This window comes from Wyeomyia smithii, chromosome 1 (assembly GCF_029784165.1).
Source record: "Wyeomyia smithii strain HCP4-BCI-WySm-NY-G18 chromosome 1, ASM2978416v1, whole genome shotgun sequence".
Taxonomy (NCBI): Eukaryota; Metazoa; Arthropoda; class Insecta; order Diptera; family Culicidae; genus Wyeomyia; species Wyeomyia smithii.
In genome coordinates, this window is record NC_073694.1 from 191000625 (window position 1) to 191026284 (window position 25660).

A 25660-nucleotide genomic window follows, 5' to 3' on the forward strand; every position below is an offset into this window, starting at 1 on the left:
TGGTTCAAACTCTATACTTTCTGCTATAATGTTACTCCCAACACTGAGCATAATTACACGCCATATGAATTGGCCTTTGGAAACATGATAAAGCGAAACCCAAGATCCAATATACAATTACGATAGTAATTTTCAAAATAACTCAGAACTGAAATCCAAATTACAACATGCGAGTAAGCCTTGATAATAATTAATTAAATCAAAACAAAATGGGATTCCAAAAATATCAGCGACAGTAGAGCCTGCAGACATCGCAATAGGAGAAAAAATACTACTGAAATCTGAAAATAACAATAAATTAGATATGGTGTAAAACGGTCCACACGAAGTGATATCAATTAATCAACCAAATATAACAACAAAAAGTTGTAACAGTCACGAACATAAAACAGCACATAAGAACCGAATAATTAAACTATAACGTAACATTAAAAAAAACTTTTTAAATGATTATTGTATAACTAGATCTAAAACTGGAAGAGATTTGGTAACATTCTGTGCTCGAAAATGATACGTTCATCATTTTTCCTTTAGAAAGGGGGATGTGGTGCGTAACGTTTATGCGCGAGGAATAGAAACCAGTGTGGCTACGAAACTGCTTCGCAACGTGGGCAATAACACCCTAGTTCAATCGCCCACGTTCGAACCGCCAACGATGCGACTTTCCTGGTTTAGCCACGACTGTTCCCAAATTACCAGAATTCACGACAGGTTAATGGTTGTCAAAAAAATTAAGTCTGAATTATGCGTTATCAGGTCCCTTTCTTTTGTACTTCTCTCATTTTCTTATTCTACACCGGAGGCTCCTCCTTATGCATTTCTGTTAGAATCAGCCAGGGCAAATATTGATCTAAGCATATTAAAATGCAGCTCTGTCTGTCTGTCTATCAGTCTGAACGAAACTACTTAGTTTGGAGACTACTGAACCGATCGGCATGAAATTTTGTATAAAGAGATTTTAGAGGCCGGGAAACGTGACTGAGAAAGTTTGAGATCCCTCCCTATCCTGGAAAATAGGGGTCCCATACAAATGAAACACATGCTTCAGCATAATTAGAGAGCCAATCAAGCAAATATGACCAAATTTGGCATGTGGATTTTTTGAGGGTAAAAAATATGTCAACAGTTGTTCAACACCCCTCCCTCTTCCGTAAACGAGGGGTCCTATACAAATAAAACACAAATTTTTGCACATCTCGAGAACTAATCAAGCCAATATAAGCAAAATTTGCATGTAAAGGCTTTCGAAAGCAAAAAGTATTTCCATAAGGGTTCGACACCCCTCCCTTGTCTGAAAGGGAGGGGTCCCATATAAATGAAATACACATTTCTGCACAACTCGAGAATTAATCAAACAAATGAAACCAAAATTGGCTCTTCTGAAAGAGAGGGTTTCCATAAAAATAAAACACATTTCTGCACATCTCGAGAACTAATCAAGTAAATGGAACCAAATTTAGCACGTGAAAGTTTTGAAAGGTAAAAAATTATTTCTTTGGTGGTTCTATACCCCTCTCTCTTCTTGAAGGGAGGGGTTCCATACAAATGGAACACAAATTTCAGCACAACTCGAAAACCAATCAGGCAAATAGAAGCAAATTTGGCTCAACACTCCTCCCACTCCCGTATGGGCTGGTTCAATATAAATGAAATACAATTTTTCGCACAACTCGAGAATTATTCAAACAAATGAAACCAAATTTGGCATGTTAAGGATAAAAGGGGCAAGAAAAGTTTTCGTGGCGCTTCGACATCCCTCCCTCTTCTGGGAGGGAGGACTCCCATACAAATAAAGCAAAAAATTCAGCACAACTCAAGAACGAATCAAGTAACTGGACCCAACTTTGGCATGTGGTGGTTTTTGAGAGCAAGAAATATTTTCAAGGTAGTTTGACACCCCTCTCTCCTCTGAAAAGGAGAGCTCTTATGCAAATCAAACACAAATTTGAGCATAACTCGGGAATTAGGCCGTTACAAATTTTATTTTCATTTCATGTTACCAGCCCCCTTCAAAAATCCTGATAATTGAAAGGGGAAGAATAAAAAAATCAAGCCGTTTTGTTATTGGTTTTTCGACAGTGTATATGCTAAAATTAGCAACAAACAACTCCAGTGACAGTGAGAATGTCGTTTAAAAGCAAAATGGTTAATTATAATAATAATGATAATAATAATAAAGTGTTATTTTTCTATGGGTAAACATTCAAATTAAACAGATATTTCAAGCTTTTTTTTCCGGAAACAGTCTAAAAGATAGCACATCATGAGCCTGAAATCGATTCCAGACGCCATTTTTAAATTTAGGAAGGAAAAAGGCTTCTGAAATCGACCACTGACGCCATTTTTATTTCAGAGAAAAGGCGATTTCCGGTTTCTGGAAAATAATATGAACATTGACTTGATATGCCATTTTTAAATCCAAGATGACCAAGAAGACTTCCGGTTTCTGGAAAACAGCTGAAGATGGCCGAATGATGATGGTCGAGGTGATGTACAGAAGCCAAAAGGCGGGGATGTTCTCAATCCGATAAAACCAATCATTTCAAACGGTTTGTCTTTTGACAAATTCGTTATGCATTTGTAAACTATAAACGAGTCGCAAGGAATCAATTAATTTGGAATGTTTGAAATTATTAAAAATAAAGAAAAAAATGAGCAAGACAAAGTTTGCCGGATCAGCTAGTACAAAATAAATACAGTGCTTTTTCAATTTTATCACGGGCAAAAAAAATCCTACAGTGAATCCTACGAAACTGTGGACACGGTGAAATGATAAAAATCAGTATTTTTTGTTGAATTTCAGTGCTATTCAACAAAAAATACTAACCTTCATTATTTCTTCGAGTTCACAGTCTCGCTAGATTCACAGGAAAGTGTTTTTTTGGCCGTGATAAAATCGAAACAACATTGCATCTATTTGGAACATAGATATGGTGTTGAGTAGTCGATGACAACTCAATTTTTCAAATTTTGTTTTTAAAGTTCTGATTTATTATTTTCATACGGACCCGTTTCGAAGCTGCTCCCGGAGATAGTTATCTGTCTTATGAAGTTTGATTATAAGATCAATTTTTAGGGCAACTATGTCACAGAGGGCAATTTAACTCTTTCTGTGCATAACACTTGAAAAATAAAATCAATTTTATTCATTTTATGAAATTTTGTATTTACAAAATAGACAAAAATGAACAAAGCTTGATAAAACTGGCTAACAAATTTAAAACAAAGCCAATTTACAGCTTCAGAAAGCTTTGCAGTGTTCCCAAATCAAAGAAAATCATATTCAGCTTTTATTTTCAAACTGTGGAACTATAAAGCGAAGCCAGTAATATAAAATAATATTTTCTTTGGTATCATTATCAAACATCCACCCTGAACTGTGGAGAGATTATTTCTAACCTCTTTCTGTGCTATCAAGGTTTGGTTAAATAACTTCACTACAATGGTTGCCAGCTGACATGGATTTCTTGCCTGAAGTTTTTCAAAGTAGTGATGAAGAGGGGCATGTTGTTGAAAAGACTTCCCGAACAAAAAATAACATAAAAAAAACCCTAAAAATTGCTGTAATTGTGCATAGTTTTACCATTATTTAACTATGTTTTTCATTGTAAATACATCATTTTTACATTCAATATCATTGTCCAGAACAATGAAAAACCTTGTTTTTGCCTTTTTTACCATGAAAGGGGGGTTGTTATGTTTCTTAACAGCATTTTTCCAGGCACTTTTTTTTCATGGTAAAATTATTGTCGGTGGTAGATTCAACAACAAAAAACATTGTGAAAACACTGTAATAACAATAAACGTTCGCAAGCTCACAGTAAAAATACCATGATTTTTATGGTTACAATAAAAAACTTTGTTCATTTACTGTTCTCACCACAAAATACATCGTAAATTTTTTTTCGGGTTGCTTGTTACTACATTTCTTTGCTCTAAAAAAATGACTTTTTTATAGACGATTACTTAATATCTTGGTAATTCCCAACAGCCTCAATCGAAATCAGTGATTTTCGGTACAGATTCGTCGTAAATTTCGGTACATATTCGTGAAATTCTCAAATGTATGCCGAAAACTTCGCTAAATTTCTGAGTTTCTCGGCCATTAAAAACAAAGTTTATAGTCTAAGGCGTGTTGAAATTGAAATAAGTGGTGGCAACATTCTTCAACCACCCTTTGAAATAGTCACATGTTTCTGTTTGAAAGATATCACCGCGGCACAGTGAAATTCGTAGAAAATATCCCCATAAACCAGCACATCGTATACAGATAAGAACAGAAATGACTCAACAGTTATTTGTCATATTTAACTAATGACAAACGTATTTTACTCATTCTTTAAAAAACTCTCATTGTCTGATGCCCTTAAATTACTGTTTTATATTAATAAAATTCGTGAGTTAGAAAAATAACAAATAATAATATGTCAAAATGTATTCACATTCTGTTGATCTGAAGTTTATCTGTTCACCTGGCAGCGCTGCTACACGACGCTAGACCGACAACAAAGGGTGTAACAGAATGAACGATGAGCGTTTCTTGCACGGTGCGTTCGATCAAAAAAGTCGAAGAAAAAACCGTTCGCTAGGAATGTTGCGTGTACACATTCCGCAAATAAAAATTTCGCCTTATGTCTCGATTAAACCCAAAAAACACACCGAATCCGATGCGAATCGCTTGATATTACAGTTTTTTTTTTGCGCCTACTGAACGAATTAACTGAGTGCCCCATTTTATATATCCTCTTGAACGTTGATTCAAATGTTTCCCAAAACGCTTCACTCGATTGCTGGCCTCTGGAGAGAAAAAAAAACCATCATGCCACCCTAGTCGATCGGCTCTACCGGGACCGATGATACAAAGTGAAACAAACGGACATGTAGCGGAAAAAAAATAACATCGGAAAACAAAAACAAAACGTTGCAATTTATCTACGCGCAAAGTGAAAAGCGATGGCTGGCGAAAACAAGTCTCATCCCATCGTCGTCTTGTTCCCGCGTTGTCCGGGCACCACCGCGGCGGCGTATGGTGTGAAAAGTGGGTCAAAGCTGAGCTAAATAGTCGACCGGTATTCAAATAGAGCCCCGTTCTGGGCGCTCGCTCGCAAGATACGGAAGCTCCGTTGACTGCAACCGCGGCCGCGGAATTATGATTGGACTATTGGGCTGCCGGACACGTAATGAGCCGTATAGTTGACGGATAATGATGATGGTGATCATTATTGAAATGTTTATTATGATTTCGGGATATAGACGGAACCGCTGTCCGCCGTCACGTTTCTACGAATAAAAAAAACGTCCCCCGCACCGCTGATTGGTAGCCGGCCGCTGCTCTAGGCTCCCAGCGCAATGCGGCAGTCAAAGTGTGGATTGATGGGCGTTTTCCGGCTGAATTATGTTATTACCGGCGGTCCCGCTGGGGTTGATACCAGTAACAAACGTTATTGGAGGATAATCAGGTAGAATTAACCCTTGTGCCATTGGCGTGGAGTTGAAAGCAATTGATCGGCCGGTAAACCGTGGAAGCAGAAGAAAAAACGCAACTTCACGCGGAACGATCCTGTGGAAAAAAAAACGAAATATTTCACTCAAGAAAAGTCGACACATACAGAGTGTCCGGTTTCTTTTATACACACACACACCTTAATCGAGTTAATAACGAACGAAAAGTTTAACAACGCTTGACCTTTATGGGCGCAGGCGGTGCGAAAACGGTACTTTTCATTTGATTTATTCTCATCATATTTCCATTTGACCAAACGGGAGAAACGGTGTGAATGTCGCTTGAATTCGTCATAATAGAATTGCAGTGATCAGCAGCAGATGGGGCCAAGATAAAGAAACATGTTGAACGAAACGATAGAGATGGGCATCAAGAGTTGTCTTTGTCACCAGAGGTAGATTTGCATACCGAGCGCTGGACGAAGAATTTGTGTTGAATTTCACCTTTAAACGCAGTAGAAGATGTGATCGGTTCAACAAATACTGAAATTTGGTTGAAAAAAATAGTTACTTTCGAACAAAAAATTTACATATGATCTCATTTGGTGGCTGATTACTGCTCTATACTTGTTTGTTTATTTGGTCGGCCACTAGCACATTCCAAGGCTATCGGGCAGCTCTATACTAAATGAGCCCTTATTTTCATAGTCAAAGACTTAAGTTCTGGAAGTATATATTGACCATAATTTGAATTTTTGTTCTGCAATGGCCAGCAAGAAGAGTTAGCAGATAGCAAAAGGAGAAATCCAGCAAAAAAACAGTCGTTAAAGTCTGAAGTTTCAGAAGAAAGCATCAAATTTATTGCTTAATTGTTATGTGTGATTCGCTAATTTGCCTACAGCTAGCTGAGGTGACTGGGAGAATAGAGCTTTCTAACAATAAAAAACGCAATCAGTTCGATTTCATCTTTTCAACTTGATTCTTTCAAGTAACAAAAAGATTTCTGGAATAAGGTTAAGTTTGGTTGGCACATGGCACAAACAATGGAAAAATTCAGTAATCAATACATGGTCTCTTTGTTCCGTTTTTTTTTTCGCGAACAAAACAAACATACACTATCTATAATACACCCCTTACTCTGTCTGTCAGAAATATTTCATGCGCGAATGAAATATTTCGAACGGGCGAATGAAATATAGGAGGAATATGGCAAAGAACCGTAGCAGCTGAATCGAAAATCGAAAATGACAAGTTCGAAAATAAACGAAAAAAAAACTCACACGCGAAGCTGGTAAGGCAACAAACTCATCATCCCATCTAAAAGCTCACAGCTCGGGCACGACGTACTTAGCAGCCAGCAAGCAACTTTTACGCCGCACCGTTCGCTGCTATCCAGCCACAATCCCATAAATGCCAGTCGTGCTCATCCGTATGCGCACCCGGTGGCCAGAATCGATCGAACGACAACTAACGTGACGCTAAGTACTTTCACCTTCGTTCGGTTTCCACCCGGGGGCCAACCGCTTTCGCTTAATTCCCGTCAAATAACATTCCACCCGCAATCGGTCGATGACTCCTGCCGACTGCCAGCCTCTCCCTACCTTCCTGGTACCCGGTACCCGCAGAACAGGCTAATCACGCATCCTGCCAGAAGCAAACCGGAGGAAACCACAATGAAAATAAATCGCCTCTCGGGCTTTCTCCGGGGCTCGTATAAAAATGCAGCACACATGCCATTCTTCCGTATATCCGAAAACAACTGTTTCGAATTGACAACTAGCTTTTTTCCCCTAATCAACGGAGCCAAAAGGTAGTGCACAGTAGCACAGTATCAAGCACCACTGGAAATCAGGGAAAATATTCTCCTCTTGGGCAACTCTCACTCTCGGATGGGCCCGTGTGCTCGATCAATGGACGCGCGGTGTGTTCCCTGCACCTTCTCGTGTTGGTTTTTCTGCAGATTTTTCACCCCATTGGTTGTACGGTGCGCAGCTCGACTGGGGCCTTCTAGTGACTGATAATGCATACCACAGAGCGGTAGGAAAGAGGGGCGAAGTTGCCAGTCACCGCAAGGTACCGCGTGTGTTTCTACTGTTAATGCGATTCGCCAATTTGCATAAATGAAATTAGGTTTTCGGGCGCAAGGCCTGGTTGTGCATACAAATTTCTTCGGCCTCCAAGAGCTAGATGCACTGCCACGGTCTGAGAATGGGTTTTCGCTTTCGTTGGCGCACAGCCTCGATTCACTCTACCTTGGGGGTTTGGGTACGAGCGGGGAAGTACATTTTCTCGTGAGTGAAACTGAAACTCCATCGGAAGCATCAAGCGGTTGTCGCCCTGTTCCGTGTGCAAGCGACATGCAGCAGTCATTAACCTCGCTCGGGGCTCGATCGGGTGTCTATAAAATGAATACGTACCGGCAGATGGTACACACCCTCGCATCTTTCCTACCGGCGCGACGACGTTTCGGAAAATTGGAAGGTTACACGAACATATTTGGAAACTGATCGGGCCGGCAGAAAAACTAACTTAACTTTCATCGGCTGTTTTTTTTTTATTGTTACCTGCGGTTCATGGGAAGCAAGAGGTTGGCCAAAATAAATCGCTACCTTTACCGTTTGCTGCCGGTTCACTGATGCAGTGGTGCGGCGACGATGGCACCTCGGGGTGAAAATGGTAGAGGAGCGGATGAATCCGCGCGATTCAACGCGCGAACCCCCCAGCGGAAGTGAGGGGTCCGTGCGAACCGTGAGATTGAAAGATTTCGCGATCGATTAAGATGTGTCTCGGGTACATCTGTAGAAATCTGATGCTGATCCGATTGGCGTCATCACCCCTTTGGGCCGGAAGAGGAAGCGATTCGTGGGTCCGAAAGTGGGACCGTCGCCCGCCAATCATTACAAATCAAATTTACTGCGCGCGTGAAATGGGCCGAGGGTTTTGCGGAAGCGCGAAAGTGCCGGGTGGGGGGAAGGGTTGCAGGCTCAGCGGGACTGCAAACGGGAGGTACGGGTAAATAAGATAAGTGTCAAATATCGATATCTAGTGGTTGATTGATTCTTTTGCGTTAGGTTATTTTCCTTTTGCTTGTGTCCAGATAATTATACTAATGATTTCCCGTGTTGTTTCCGTTGCAGGTAAAATTGAACGCGAATTGTTGCTCGGCTTCGAGAGAAAACAAATCGAGGTAAATATTGTCACAATGTTTCGAGTTAATCTGAGAGCTCAAATGAAATGCTTCGTTTTTGGAGACATTATGAAAGGAAAGCAAAAAAAAATCATCAAATACTATGAATACTCTTATTATTGCGAGAAATTATAAAATTTAGAACATATTTCCATTTTTCATTCGTATTTATTCCATTCGCGGTAAATCTGAAAATCCTCATTCAATCTGATGCCATGATTTGAACAACTGTACTTTCCACATCCAAGCACTTTAGATTTAATTTGAATTCATAATATGATTTTTCCTATTAATTGTGTTTCACCACCATCCGCCATATTGGATGTTGAAATGATTGAAACCATTTTTAGTCTCTTTGTTTTACGATTTCTTTCTAATTACGATAGTTCTGCGAATCCAAATTTCAGCAGCCGAAAAACGTTAGAAAAAAACCAATCGATTTAAGAACATTACTGTCATGAGAAAATTCTGCGTTATAATCCGCTACGCGCGAGAAAAAATGTTATCTTGTTCAGAAAAATCCCAACTTCCACAAGTGTATATCGCAATGGTACGTCCAGAGCAGCTAGGCAAATATTCTGTGTAAACTCACACTGAAAGTCTCGAATTCGGCCCCTAAAATATGTTTTTTTTCGTGACCAGAAATTGAAAGAAGTCGCTGAAGGCCATTAGTAAAAAGCGACAAAAAGTCAGAGCAACAAGATGCGATTGTGGCTTGTGGAAAAGAAAAACAACTTTAAATTTATTCATTTATGTAAAAATATATGAACGTCAAAGATAACGTCCACGTCGCTGGATTGAATTTCCTTTTCCTTCTGAAATACGCAACAACCAACAGCAGCGTAATAACACTAGAAAAAACCCCGACATTGAAATTGTCTTCGCAACTTCTACACTGTCGGTGGTAAGATAGGGCGTCGAAGGTTTTTTTTACTGGGTATGGGAATATCGATACATCACAAATCTAAAGCAACAACTTGTACTTATCTGAATGAAACCATTGAATTCGTTGCGTGTTCGAGCGCCTCCAGCGCAACTACTTACATGAAACACTTTGGTTTAAGCACAAAAAAAAGATACAATCATTTACTAAGCAGACATTTCAGCCGTGCTGCCAGAGCCTCCATGTTGAGATAAAATTGTTTGTGGAGACAAACATAAAATGCGAAGGATTTGTCTATAGTGTGTTCGTTCGATGTTCAGTTAGATAGTAACATTTTTTCAGGAAATCTGAAAATTTAAAAACCAAATTGTCAAAAATAGGAAAACCTCCCATCAATACAATTGTTAGGAAAATAAAATTTTGGAATATTCTGGAAGAAAGCATACTTAAATGACGTAACATTTTTTTTAATGATTTTACCATCCCCCTCTAAGCATTTGGTTACAAAATCCCAATCCTCCCTGAAAAAACTCCCCCATGAATGCTACGTCATTCAAGTATGCTCCCTAATTGTATATTTTCAAACAAATAATATATGCTTTCCGGAAAGATGGAAAGTTTTTATAAAACATATTAAAGGGTTTGAAGCGCAAACCATTACGTTATGAAGTTAATTTCTTCAAAATATTTTTTTTATTCATCTATACATTTAAAAATGGAGTTCTGTCTGTCTTATCCATGTAGATTAGGATGTCCCAAAAAAATCAATGTTGAAAAAGTCAAGGTGCTCAAATGACTTTTTCAAGCTACAAACCCACTCTTTTGCACGTTTTTCAAATCTGTTCGATTCTTACATTTGTCCATATATTTTTTTTTTACTTTGTAGGTTTGTTTTTGAATATTTTGCATGGTTCAGTTCAGCATCGTATCCAATTATTTGACTCACAGAGCCCATTAAACATCAAGGAAAAGTGATTTTTTTAATAGTTTTTAGATAAAACCCTCCAAAACACATACTAAAAAATTTTTTGATCATAAACTGAAATTTTTACTGCAAAGCGGGGTTCAAGACAAAAATTTACATGAAAAAAGATCCTTGATATCTTATCGGGGGGCTGAGATATTGGCGTTTTTACATGTGATGGAAAACTATGCATTTTGTCAAAAATGCCACTAAAGCTCAATATCTCCATTGCACAGTGTATTATTTTACCGTTTGTGCGAATTATTTCCTAAACAGTGATTCGAATGTTGATATGAGCTATGTTCGGAGAAGTTTCAGGATATTCAAAAATGCATCTTTTAATGTAGGAAGATGGGTGATCAATCCACCAATGAGTGAAATAAAAAATTTACTTTGCAATCAGAACAAGATAGACGGAAGGTGTCTTCGACAAAGTTTTAGGTAATCTTAAAACAAGATACTTTACCGAAGACATCATGTGTCTATCTCTTGCATATTACGAGCAACATTATGTTTTCTATTAGCACTAAAAAACACAATTTTCGTTCTAACTTTTTTCGCAGATTTTTCCGGATTTTTAAACCTTCTACTAAGTTATCAGCCATTCAAAAATGCATTTGTTTTCTGAAAATTGTTATTTTTCATCTCCCAAAATAAAATAGTTATTTAACATAAAGGTTAAAAGCATAGTTTTCCATCACATATAAAAAACGCCAATATCTCAGCTCCCCGATATGATATCAAGTATCTTTGTCATGTAAATTTTCGTCATAAATCCCGCTTTGCAATGAAAATCTAGGTCAAATTTTTTTTTTATTTGTGTTTTGAAGGGTTTTATCTAAAAATTATTAGAAAAATTAATTTTCCTGTGATGTTTATTGGGCTCTGGGAGTCAAATAACTGAATGCAATGCTGAACTGAACCATGCGAAATATTCAGAAACAAACCCACAAAAATAGAAAAATATATGGAAAATTTAAGGAATCGAAAAAAATTGAAAAAAGTGCAACAGAGCGGGTTTGTAGCTAAAAAAAGTCATTTTTTTATAAATCACGTTTGGGCGACCTGAAAACAATTTTTTAGAAAGTCGAAATGCTCTACAAAAATGCTATAAATAACCTTATCTTTCAATTTAGAGCTGAGCACCTTGACTTTTTCAACATCGTTTTTTTTGGGACACCCTAATGTAGACCTGGAAACTACTGAAACGATCTAATTTGTGTATAGGGGATTTTGGGGCCGGAGAAGGTTCTTATGATAGTTTGAGATCCCTCCCTTCTCTGGAAGGGAGGGCCACCATAGAAATGGAACACAAATTTTCGCATAATTCGAGCATTAATGGAGCAAATGAAGCCAAACTTGACAAGTTAATATATTAGTGTGCAAGAAATATTTTTATGGTAGATTGACACCCCTCCCTGCTCCGGAATGGGGGTTCACATATATAGCTTCCATACTAATGAAACCCAAATTTTTGCATGGTTCCAGAATTAATTAAGCAAATGGAACCAAATTTGGCATGTAAAATTTTTTAGGGGCATAAACAGTATTCATGGTGGTTCGACACCCTTCTCTCTTCTGAAATGGAGAAGTCTTATACAAATGAAACACGAATGTCTGCACAACTCGAGAACTAATCGAGCAAATGGAACCAAATTTGACATGTGGAAGTTTTTGGGGGTGCAAAATGTTTCTATGATGGTTTGATACTCCTCCCTACTTTGTAAGAGGGTGGGAGGGGGCTGGAAACAGTCGAAAGTGACCAAATACCATCAAATTTGGGTATTTTTTTAATCCTGATGATGTACAGAAACCAACAAAGACACAATTTTGAATACCAAAATGGCGACTCCTGGCATTTGGAGAACAGCTAAAAGTGACCAAATACTACACAATAAGGCTATTTCCGTGATTGTGACGATGCATGAGAATCAAATATCGACCCCAGACACCATTTTAAATTCTACTACGGCGACTTCCGGCTTCTTGAAAACAGCCAAAAATGGCCGAAAATCACCCAATATGGGTATATCCGGAACCAGAATGACCTGAGGCCAGAAATTGATTTCACTTGTTTTTTTAAAGTTCAAAATGACGCCCGCGGTGTCTGGGAAACAGCCGAAAGTGACCAAATATGGTATTTCCGTAATCATGATGATCCACAGATATTAAAAATGCCTCACAGACATCATTTTTCATTCTAGGATGGTAACTTCCGGTTTCTGGAAAACAGCCAAAAATGACTGAATCCATCCAATATGGGTATTTCCGATATCAGAAATTGACTTCACACGCCCTTTTGAAATCCAAGTTAATGACTTCAGCTGAAAATGACCGAATGTCATCCAATATAGGTATTTTCAGAATCGAGGTGATGTACAAAAGCTGAAGAGCAAGGATGTTCCCATTCCGATAAAACCAAAAATGATTTTTCTTTTGAGTTTGAACGTATCCAATGCCCGATTCTTTATGCATTTGCAGACTATAAGCAAACCGGAAGTTTAATCTTCCGATGTAGGTGAAATCAATTTAGAGTGTTTGAAAGGATTTGAATAAAAAAATGGGCGGAACGAAGTTTGCTGGGACAGCTAGTATGCAATAATCTGAGACGCAAAATGTTTCCTTGATAAGATTCATTTTTATTTTTCGTTTTTGATACAGATTTGGTACCGTTAATGAGATACCTACTGTAGGTAGATGTATTTTTTTGTTTCCTTTACACACGGACGAAAGGGATAGTTTCCCAGAAAAAAATGTAAAAACTAAGTCAAACAAAAAATTCTCAGCCACACACAATTAAAACAAAAAAATACTTTTGATTTCAATGCTTTTGTATAATTAAATACATTCACCTTTTTCTGAGAACTTGTATCTCGAATAAAAAACATTTTCCATCTCATTTTTTTTATATCTATCTATCTATAAATATAGAAATGGAGATCTGTCTGTCTTACCCATATAGACATGGACATGACGGAACCGATCGGCTTGAAAATTTGTTTGTAGAGGTTTTTGGAGCCGGGGAAGGTTTCTATTATAGTTTGAGACTCCTCCCTCCTCGGGAAGGGAGGGTTCCCATACAAATGAAACACGAATTTCTTCATAACTTCAGAACTAATCAAGTAAATGGAACCAAATTTGGTATGTGCATGTTAAAGGAAGCAAGAAATATTTCTATCATAGTTTGATACCCCTCCCTGCTCCAGAAAGGAGGGCTCCAATACAAACAAAACACTGTTATTTGTATAACTCGAGATTCAATCAAGCAAATGGAACCAAATTTGGCATGTGAAGGTTTTTTGAAGCAAGAAATATTTCAATGGTAATTCGACACCGCTTCCTTTCTCTGAAAGAAAGGGTTCCCATACTAATAAAACACAAACTTTTGCATAACTCGAAAACTAATCAAGTAAATGCAACCAAATGTTTTTGAAAACAGGATATGTTTCTATAATGATATGACACTCCTGTAAGAGGGAGGGTTCATACAAACTTCTGCGTAAGTTAAGAACTAATTAAGTAAATGAAACCAAATTTGGCATTTGCAGGTTTTTGTGAGCAAGAAACACTTTACTGGTGGTTCGACACCCCTCGCTCTTCTGAAATGGAAGGTTTCTATACAAATAAAACACAAATTTTTGCTTAACTCGAGTATTAATCAAGCAAATGGAATGGAATTCGGTCCATAAAAAAATCTTCAATCATCTAAGATATATTAGCAATCAAAATGAACTAGTTTTCGTAAAATTATGGGTTTTATTATAGCTAACAATAGTGTAGAGTACTGAAAAATAGTAGACAATCATTACTAAAAGTTGTAATGAAAAAATATTTAAAGGGGCATTCTAAAGAAACCACCGCAACAGTCCATTTGAAAAGGCAGACCAAAGTATGATGTCTTCAACAAAGTTGTTTCTTGTAAAATGAGCAACAACTTTACCAACTAAACTGTGAAAAATGAAGCATAATCTCAAATTGTCAGAAATTATGAAAAGTGTACTGTGTAAAAAATAAAAATCAAGCTATCTTTTTTGTGTTAAGAGGTAGAGGAATAGTTGATTTGACAAAGTTGTAGAAGATTTAAAAATATGAAACTTTGTTGAACAAACAAAATTCCTATCTTCATTAGGTACAAAATTATAAAGAATATTATATAGAAGTTACTCAAAATTTAGTTTTTTGTACTTAACTTTTGTTAGATGCATTTTACAAGAAAACGGTATTCGAATGAATTGTTGGGACACACAAAACGCATAATGTTGCCGAAGACCACACGTCTCCAGAACTTTTCCTTACAAAGCTATAGCATATTTTAACCTATTTTTTGATAAAAAAGTTATTATTTTAAATAAATAAAAACCTACTGTAACACATGCTCATGACAAATGAACCTGCAACATTTTGAATTAACTGGGCTAAACTTTAATAAAAAGTATTGACATCATGATTCCACTTGCCCCTTTTACCCTATACGTTCCTAAATATATCGAAAAAATAAGTTAAAATATGCTACAACTGTTTACAGAAAAGTCCTGGAGATGTGTGGTCTTTGGCAAAAATATGTTTTTTGTGTGTCCCAACAATTCATTTGTAAAACGCAACTAACAAAATTGAAGTACAAAACACTAAACTTTGAGTAACTTCTATGTAATATACTTTATAACTTTGTACCCAATGAAGCTAGGAATTTTGTTTGTTCAGCAAAGTTTCATATTTTTAAATCTTCTACAACTTTGTCAAATAAACCATTCTTCTATCTCCTAACACAGTTAGTTTTTTCTAATGCAGTACACTTTCCATAACTTTCAGATTATGCGGGTCATTCATACAAACGATCGTTTCATTAAGACACCCTTGAGCTAGGATGAAAGTTAAGGCGCTATGGAATGAAGTTCCACTTTTTGCTTTTTTGGACCACTATGCAGTGGTTCAAAAGTTAAATTTACACGAAAAATGACGATTTTCGGGACCATTTCAACTCGGAAAAAGTCACCCAAGGCGCAGAAAACAATGTGTTGGGATTTAAATTTTGCCGAAAGTAATAAAGGCACAAGTTTTTATTACTCCAAAAGTCATTCCTGTTGCAGGTCTCCACAGAATAATAAACATTCATAGCTTTTAAAAAAATGATTCGGAAGGACTCCTATCCATTCGTTTTGGAATCCGTCCCGTTTCACGTTATACTTAGCCACTATGAGCACCATCTTCGACATTGAATTGTGAAACTTCCTTTTGTTTTTTTTTTTTTTTTTTCACTGGAGTTAGAAATTTTAATTTTTTGAAGTTACGTGCTTCTTTAAGTCATCTTGTATGCGAAAATACTCTATTAGAATCCTCAACTTCGGAATGCGATCGATTATTTCGAGGTTCTACTAATCATTTCCAGTTTCTAGCTACTGTAATTTATTCTTGTGACATTGCCCTCAGATTCCATAACCAAAAGAAAACACAACGAACCTATCAGAAATATACGGCGAGTTTATACATAACAGGATCTATACTTTAGATATTTTTTTGGATCACTAAAGATGATAAACTTACTTCCTACTTCAAGATCGTTCAATGCATTGAGAGCCTAGTCTGTTGAAGTCCAACAAAGCGAAGATAAGTTATACGGAATTTCGGTTCTAAAACAGCTCCAAATCGTTAGAAAGTAGTTTTTTTTCATTCCAAACGCCCACATCCTTGTCAGTTCAGGTCTCGGCTGCGAAAAGCGGTCCATCCCAGCGCATTCGTATATAATTATTCATCACTACCCAACACACTTTCCAATAGCAGAACCATAATGATCTAGATGATCAATCGTTGCCATTCATCAAAAGCCACCACAGCAGCCCGTCCCGTATCGCGTATCGCCCACAATGTACACAAGACCGTACTTACCCCCCCCCCCGGGGGGGGGGGGGTGGCTGTATGTGCTGTTACTTTCCCTGCCATGCGCTTTCTGCATCAATCACCTCCAGTCAGCAGCAGCACTCTCCTCTCCCAAGGCTGCGCTTCTAGTCTGTCAATCAAGACGTCGTTCAGCTGTACTCGCAGCGAACGGCAGCCGACCGCGATAGAACCGGTCAGTTCGGTGTGACAAATTGCCCTCCGCCCTTCGATGGACGTCGTCCTCCCAGCCTATCAACGGCAAACTGGTTCATGAATAATTTATAATCACCTGCGAGATCCCATTCGGATGTCAGAACCCTTCCCGGTGGTGATTTGCCTTCTGACGGACGCTAGGCTGACGCTGTTTGATACCATAAGGTGCGCCAGAAATCCTTCATGATCTCAATTCGACAGACTGATTCCCATCAGTCGAAGGCAGCCTTCCTTTCGTACCGATCTACTGATTTCACCGAGCAAACATCGAGAGAAGATGTAATTTTTGAAGTAGAATACTTCTCTCAGGAAGTTCGGCTACATAGGGATGTGAAATGAAAATCTAAAACCGAAAAAAGTGAAAAATATGTCCAATTTCAAATGCTAATAAATCGGTTAGTATTCGATGGATTTCCTTCGTTCTTGCTGCAATAGATTGGAAAATCTTCTAAGATTCTTCCCAAAATAAGATAATTGTAATTTTATTATTCGAACTATTGTACTATTAAAAATAGTCAAGCCTTGTCAAAACGAAAAATTCGACCTCTGATTGGTCGTTATATGCTTGCTTCCCAAGCACGGTCGACAGAATCATATACCTTGCAATTGAAAACATGCTATTTGGCCTATATAAGAGCCTGTTTCAGCCGGAGCCGCTCATAATAGTTCTAGACAGCGACAACAGCAGTCGTCCCTCCTTAGCAGCAGCACTAGCCCTGTGGTTGGTTACCACGTCTCAGGAGCAGCGCGGTTTTTCTCAACGTGTGTCGCCAGACAGCCATTATTCCCCCCGTGTTAGGGCAGCATGATGATTGCCATCAGGAAATCCAATTTCGGAAATCAAAATGCCTTTTTTAAGGCAAATGAACAAGTCATTGAAAGTTAATAATTTTCGTCAACGCAAGCAAGCATTCTGTGTTGCATCCTAGCAATTTGTCGCACCCGTCTAATTTACTGAATGTGAAATAGCTTCCACAGTGCATGTTGTCCGTGTATCTTAATTCCACCAATGTTAGGGCAGCTCAAAGGTTGTAATTAGCAACCGGTTTTGAACAGCAACATGCTTTTTTCAAGGCAAATAAAAAAATAATTGAAGGTTAATAATTTTCTGGCATCAACACAAGCAGACATTCTGTGCGGGATGCAATCAAATTCTGTTGTAGTTGTCTAATTTTTACTTTATTCAGTAAACTCCCCACTGTAAGGGCAGCGCAAAGGCTGCGATCGGCATAACCGATTTTGAATAATAAATTGCCCTGTTAGAACGCATTCACAAAAGCAGTTAGTTCGACTATGCAGAGCTAATATGAAGTCGATTCAATCAATCAGCATAAACAGAATTTCGTCGTCTCCCAGCTGCCAAGTTGCAACATGATGCAACACGAAACAGCGAGCAAACGAAATCGCTTGATGTTACAAACTGCAATAAGATACGGGTTAAAACCGTTGCGTGTGTGAGAGCACCATCGGTGTTTATTCGCTGGATACACTATCTACTGTCTACTGAACGCAATAATCTGCTTACATGCGACACGGGGACGGGAACATTTTCTTCAACCAAGCTGCTTAACACGACACAAAACATGTTATGTTGTTGCTTCAATGAGAGTGCTATCGGTCCGGCTCGACAAGAAATCATTTTTGTGCATCCGTGCTACGAAACTGAGGAAAAACTTTAGAAACTGAAAAAAAAGTGGAGCTTATCAAATGATCGCTCTGAGCCGGAATGAAGTCACACATATTTTTCAAGTTATATCATTCCACCACGTACGTAAAATAATTCATTCCTATTTTCATCCCTATATAAGAGCCTGTTTCAGCCGGAGCCGCTCATAATAGTTCTAGACAGCGACAACAGCAGTCGTCCTTTCTTAGCAGAAGCACTAGCCCTGTGGTTGGTCACCACGTCTCAGGAGCAGCGCGGTTTTGAAGTAGAATACTTCTCTCAGGAAGTTCGGCTACATAGGGATGTGAAATGAAAATCTAAAACAGAAAAAAGTGAGAAATATGTCCAATTTCAAATGCTAATAAATCAGTTAATTTTCGATGGATTTCCTTCGTTTTTGCAGCAATCGATTAGAAAATCTTCTAAGATTCCTACCAAATGCATGGAATTGCAATTTTATTATTCGAACTATTGTACTATTGAAAATTCTGAAGCCTTGTCAAAACACAAATTTCGACCTCTGATTGGTCGTTATACGATTGCTTTACCAAGCACGGTCGGCAGAGTTATGTAAATTGTAAATTGGGAATGCATCATTTGGCCTATATAAGTGCTTCATCAGATAATAAACAGACATTTCATCGGATATTAAATTGAACTACTGAAATTTGAAGAAGACAAATAAATATTTGAAGAGTTAATATTTTCTCGTTTTGCGCTATAATCCAAAGTTAATTATCTTCATCTACATGCATACTCTGACTATTATTACGTGTTTGCGTCGCTTAGTGTTTGGCTACGGTTATGCAGTACGCAAATAACGGCGCGATGCGATTCGGCAAGACGAAATGTGTCGAAATGTATAGCTCTACTTCGCCTTAAAAAGAGCTGTACATTTCACCACGGTAAGGCGAATCGCATCGCCCCGTTATTCGCGTTCTGCATAACCGTAGCCTTTGTTCCGTTTCTGTTTAATGATGTCGTATTAAATGTACATTTTACAATTCGGCAGCACTTCAACTTCTCATTTGCACAAAATTTAAAAATATTCAATGAACTTTATTCAAAATATCAAACAAAAAGAAATTACAATACTGCCAATGAACGGTCAACGTTTATTTACTAGAAAAAACGACTGACACGCAAGCAGCCGGGTTATCTTTCTTGTAAAAGTATTCTACTTCAACCTTGCGGTCGTGGCTTTGCATACAACCTTCCTGTGATTTTTGCACCCAACCACCATTTGACCAGACCATAGAGAAAGGCAAAAATAAACCGTTCGCAGCTCACCACGAATTTCGTGCAATCGAATACAAATTGCTTCATTTGGAAGACCGCTTCCAAGGAGCGGATTTCGGATAATCGACCCTTAGTGGCTTCGATTAATTATCAATTTCGAGAAACTCAAGCACCAATGTACGATTCCCGATTTGCATAAATACCTGCGTTTTTTCTCCCCTCGTGAGAAACCCGATGTTATGTTAATTGAGCACAGCATCAATAAAAATCAAACTTGAGATCTAATTCGCAAATTAAAATCAGCATCTTATTCCACTCAGTAAAATATCCAACCGTAGCCATAAATTCCCATTAGAACTGTGTTCTGTTCGGCTAAACGATTGAAGCGATAGTCCCGCTTGCTGCAGAGTTCAGGTGCAAAAACCTAGCAGGTGACAAGAAAAAATGGCATCCCGGCTGAGGAGATGACCACATTGTCACAAAGTCCCGTTAGTAAATCGTGTTGATCATTCCCCTTGTGGAACGACAGAGCAGCAAACAATGCCGCGAAGTAAATCAATATTTACCGCTTGCGGTTTGTCCTCCACCGTTGTTAACGCAGTTTTTCTCCCAACAATACAAAAGTCTATTCGAAATGACCGAATGTTTGTTGTTTTTTTTCGCATGTTTGGTTTAACGATATAATTGTCCAGCAACTCACTCTTGCTACTCACCGGTTACGGTTCGTTTGCGAAATCGTTGACCGACTGCTCCCGACGAAAGATTCGGGCGTGTACAATTAATCACATCAGCTGATGTCAGACGGTTTTTTTTGCTCTATGCGAACTCGGCTCGAAGCTAGAATCGCGCAGGCGTAGTCACGCTTTCCCGCGTAGGTAAGATTAAATACCGAAGGCAAACTTGACCCCGATTTGGTAGAATTGTCAAATTTCACGATGTGTCACTGACTCGCATTCGAGAGGGCGACAAAATCGAAAACTTGTTCACTCTATACTTGGCGATGACGAGATTCGCTATTTAGGTCACTCAGAATATTCGTGCCCACGTTCGAACGTTCTGAGTCACCTCCTGCAGCGGATTCGAGGAAGAGAAAGTCGGATTCGGATTAGTGAATAGCGCCCGGTGGAAATGCAGTGATATATTTAGTGAAGAGTACATTACGATGGCAGAACCTGAATAATACACGATCGTTCCCTAAACTGGAAAAAACATTAGGTTGCATGTTCACGTTACGAGAGTACTGGACAGAACGGCAAATATATTCCGTATAGAAAAATAGCATCATTTTTAAAGTCAAACACAAACCTAAACTGATAATTTTAATAACAATGATCGCGAGAAAGCTCCTTTTCGTTGAAACAAACACATACACACGCACACGACGGACCCAGTTTGCCTCTAACTACTTATTTTGTCATTTGTGATGCACCTTCTCCTCCTCCTCTAAGGATGCCGGCGGAAGGCTATCGGTACAACGAACACTGATTTAGTAGCATCAACAGTTGGGTAGCTAGCAAAGGAATCTGCTAAGCGTTCGACCAGATTGTGCATTTTTTGGCTCGGTCCACCGACGCCAGGACGGAGCTGAACGGGTGCCAGCTAACGGCAGTAACTGCGGCGCCACTTCCACTGCGAAAAAACCAATCACGATCAGTGGACCTCGAAATTTAAACCAGTATTGTAAAATCGAATCGAATTGGCGGTACAAATTATGAAATAGGGTTAGGAGATGAAGCAAAAAAATGAAAAGATCTGTCTAAAATGATGGAATGACTTACTTTGGATCCTTCAGCACGGTTTCCAGTGGGCCATTGACATTCCAGATGTAGACGGAACCGTCCGGCGATCCGGCGGCAATTCGTTGACATGTCGGACTGAAGGCTACCCGCGCCCAGTCACAGCCCACTTTGAAGTTGTCATGACTGTGGAAAAATTAACAGAAATTTTTTTTTTCACACCTGCGATGACCTCAAAAAGAAAAACCTACCGAAACGTCCGCACGATCTTGTTGTTGCGCAAATCCATCAGATTGATGGTGTCGTCCCGGACGCAGCACAGCAAAAACTTGCCATCCTTGGACAGATCCAGCGAGGTGATTTTCCCCTGCATCGGGATATCGTTGGCCGCACAGTCCGCCGTTCGGGTGTCCCAGAAGCGAATCTTCTTGTCGAAGTGGCCGCTGATGATCGAGAAGCTGTCCGTCGTGACCAGATCGTTGCAGCTCGAACCAGCGAACTTGGTTTCCGTGCCTGTGCGCGAGAGATTTGTTTGGAAAAATGGAAATTTACCGGAAGTACTGAATGGTTTCAATTTTTCTAAATTAGCTTCTCATTCGATGCAATCTAAAATCCCTTTTTTCGAACTGAAAAATCAAATATATTTCACTTTGAATCGTTCCAGTTTTTATTCTAGATGTCCCTTCTAGACACAATTTTTTTTTTGATAACTAGTTTCTAATATTTCCTTAAGGATTTAAAATATTAGATTTTACTTTTGCATTTAGAAACTATTTGTTTCAGATTTTCAAATTCTAGTTCTGTATTTTTAATCTTAAATTTCCTAATAAATTTATGAACTTCGATCTCGTTTTTTACATTTTAATCTTGCATTTTTCAAATTTTCTTTGATTCACCTTTCATCGAGTAAATAAGTTTGAAGTGAGAATTCTAAACTTTCGATTAACGTCATTAAGCGTCCGGATAAATGAGATGATTCCAAGTTTCAAATTACATATTCAATCATTTATGAAGTTCTAGGTTAGAATTTATAATAATGATTTAAAGATTCCAAATTTTTCAATTAATAAATTTTCAAGGATTCAAAAATAAAACTAAAAAAAAATTCTTGTATTACAATATTATATGTGAGTTAAAATTGATATTTGTCCAAACATTTTGTTACTGAATTTTATAAATATAAATGTTTTTTTTGCTGTTTACGTGAGTAATTTTTTTCAGTTTATACTACTTTTTCATGCCTTATCAAAATGCACTGTATGCCAAAAATGTTTAATCCTCTATCAATTTGTCTAAACCATGAATAACTACCTCATAAAACCTCGAGTCGAACTAATACTGCACATTACAAACCTTCTCTTCTACCTACTTTGTTCCATTAAGAGGTTATACACCTTTCTAGTTTTCTTCCAAAAAACATTTTTCACACACTGTCATATGATTCTGCTGTACCTTATGGAAAACGAAGCGTTTTCAAATATGCTCACATTGTTGATTTTACTCCTTACGTGTGACCAATGTTTTCTCGAAGCAAATATTCTTGGCTCCAGTATTTGCCGAAGTACGAAACACCGGGGCCGAAAATATAACATTGAGTGGTAATTGCAGTACACGTTGTGTCGTGTTTCTATGCAAAAACCGCATCCGGGCAGCACAGTTCAGTGTTTTCGCCATGGCTGCCTCTGATTGGTCGTTTAATGCTTGCTTTCCCTAACACGGTCGACAGTACCATTTATTTTGTTTACCAGAAATGCAATATTTGGGTTATATAGGAGCCTGCTTCTGCTCGAATCAATCAGTTTAGCAGTGGATAATCACTAACACGGTCCTAACTAAGTAGCAGCGGATAGCAGCAGCGGTATATCCTATCACTGTTGCAAGAGGATGATTACCAGCATCTTCCACAGCGCTAGATTTTGGATCTCCCGTCTGTGTGGGAAGCACCGTAGACTTATAGCCATGTCTCCAGTTTTGTGAAAACTAAAACCAAGGACGGTTAATTAAGGACTATCACATGTTTTGAATTTAAGCAGTAAAAATGGGTTTTGCTATTTACTGCCATAAACTGTTGTAAGCGTCATAGTAGGAAAATACAGCACCCGTGATTGGTTCACAGTAACAATACGAAACAAATACCGAACAAATTCCATTCAAAACTTGCATAACTCATATTGCATAGTTTCGAGAAAAAAATGGCTTTGAAAACTTCAAACTTCCCTTTTTCATATTGGACTTTTGAAGACGCGTAAATAAGTAGATCAAATTTTAATACACGCGAAGAAATAATATCATTTCGTGAGACTGGGGATAAAATTAAGTTTCAGCACTATCTGCAATGATTTGGCCAGTGGCAGAAAAATTTACCTACTGCAGTCGCAATTAAATGATTTTGGGGTGCTAAGTAACTAACTTCTCATCATTACAGATTGCGATTTGCATGACATGTGTGGGATGACTCTCATTCTGTTGTTACCTCGGAAGTACCATTTTCCAAACTTTATCAGCTATTGAGTTGTCCCTAACAGCTAGCTGATAGACAACAGAATAAATCTTAACTACTTTACTATCAAATGACTTCCCAACGTTTAACACAATTTCTTTTTTTTTGTTTTAAGTGAACCTTAGAACATATCGATCGTATTCCCAAACTAGAAAAAAGTAATGCACGAAATACATTGACCTGAGGCTGTCGTAATTCTACATAGACCTTGCGGTCGTGTCTTATGAACAACCTCTTCAACTTTTTGATACACAAGCAGCGTTGCCAGTATGCCAGATAAATCTGGATTTTGCCAGATTTTTGTTTGCGCGCCAGACAAACAGATAAACCTCAGAATCTGCCAGATATTTGTAAATGAGCTAGATATTTGCCAGATTTCATCCGCGTCGTCTCGCGAAAAGGTCATTACTGCGAGATGAACCGTGCAGATAAAAGAAGAAGTTGTTCTACAAAGTTATAACTCCGTTAATTTTAAGTGACCTTGTAAAAAAAGCTTTTCTCTATCATTGAAAGCAACCGATTTATGTTGCGCTCTAACTTTTTTATTTCAATTTTCTCCTTAAAACTGTCTTTAAACGACTTTTAGAGCTCTTTAAGAGAAACAATTTGCAATGCTGGCATCGTGTCTATCTCAATTCTACTCAAAGTTATTAATGTTTTTCATCACAAAATATGCGTTTTTAATTCGTTTGGGGCAAACATAAGAGATATCTCCTGGTCTCAATTTAAAGGGCACATTTGACTCTATAAACGGGGAAATTTATAGAAATATGTTATTTTTCAAATTTGAGTGAATTCAATTGTATTTGATTGAAGCACTTTGCGTGACCAATTCCGAAATAGGGTGACCATGATACAACGGCTGTATATAGCTCTATCAAATTTCAAGTATCCTTGTTCAAAAAACACATTTTTCGCTATACCTTTTTCTTACGGTTTACACTTTGAAACTGCCTCAGAACGACTTTTAGGGCTTTGAACGAGAAAAAATTTGCAATGCTGACATCATGAATATCTTAATTCTACTCCAAGATATTAATGTTTTTCATTAAAAAACATGCGTTTTTCATTTGTTTGTCATTCGTTTTGGGGCAGACCTAAAAAAAACTCTTGGTCATAATTTGAAGGGCACATTTGACTCTAAATAGGGAAAAATTTAAAAAAATATGTTATTTTTAAATTTGAGTAAATTCAATTTAAAAACACGACGAAAATTTCAATATTTGTTTTTATTATGCACGTAAAAGCACATAGATTAATTTTTTTTTTGTATTTTTTCTTTAAACTACAAGTAATCACCTCTAATTCAATCCAAAAAGATCAAAAATCGATCAACTGGTTCATAAGTTAATAATTTAGAAAAAAAAATATGTCGAATAAAGACGTTTTTGATGGTCACCCTATTTCGGAGCAAGTCCTCCTAACGACCCGACGAAGATAAAAACGGGTTTGATATTTTTCAACATAGATTCATCATTGCAATTTTGAGCACAATTGAACTACTTTGCGTGACCAATTCGGCGATAGGGTGACCATTCGACGTTTTTATTTTTTCAAAAATTCATAACTTTTCAAACCAGTTGGTCGCTTTCAGATGTTTTTGGATCAAATTAAAGGTAATTATTTCTAGTTTTGAGCAAAAATATCAAACAATTAATCGGTGTGTTTTGCTCTTATTCATAATATATAAAATTATTGAAATATTAGTCATGCTTTTAAAATGAAAAAACAAAATATTTTTTCTTAATTTTTTCACATATAGAGTCAAATGTGCCCTTCAAATTGAGACCAAGGGATATTTTTCGATGCGAAACATTAATAACTTTGAGTAGAATAGAGATATAGATATGAGTATTGCAAAATTGTTTCTTTTTTTTATCATATATAAAAACTTCGTAGAAGAAAGTTTTTCTCTGAAATATTGCTATAGAGCTCTAGACCCAAGTTTCCCCCTTA

The 25660-nt window shown here is 37.8% G+C and overlaps 2 protein-coding genes across 4 annotated transcripts in view; one reads left to right on the forward strand and one right to left on the reverse strand.

Moving 5' to 3' along the window:
- LOC129721151 (uncharacterized) overlaps positions 1-25660 on the forward strand; it is a 307031-nt gene that overhangs the window by 39195 nt on the left and 242176 nt on the right. The gene's annotated exons all lie outside the window — the stretch shown is intronic.
- The window catches only part of LOC129721158 (autophagy-related protein 16-1), a 260160-nt gene continuing 255091 nt past the window's right edge, over positions 20592-25660 (reverse strand). Inside the window, exons 5-7 of one of the 2 annotated variants that reach the window (XM_055673402.1) lie at positions 21456-21717; positions 21247-21390; positions 20592-21097 (exon numbers count right to left, since the gene is read on the reverse strand). In XM_055673402.1, coding sequence (XP_055529377.1) covers positions 20995-21097; positions 21247-21390; positions 21456-21717 — 509 coding nt within the window. In that variant the 3' untranslated portion in view covers positions 20592-20994. Of the gene's footprint in view, positions 21128-21246; positions 21391-21455; positions 21718-25660 lie in introns of both variants that reach the window. The other variant, XM_055673391.1, reaches the window with a different exon arrangement.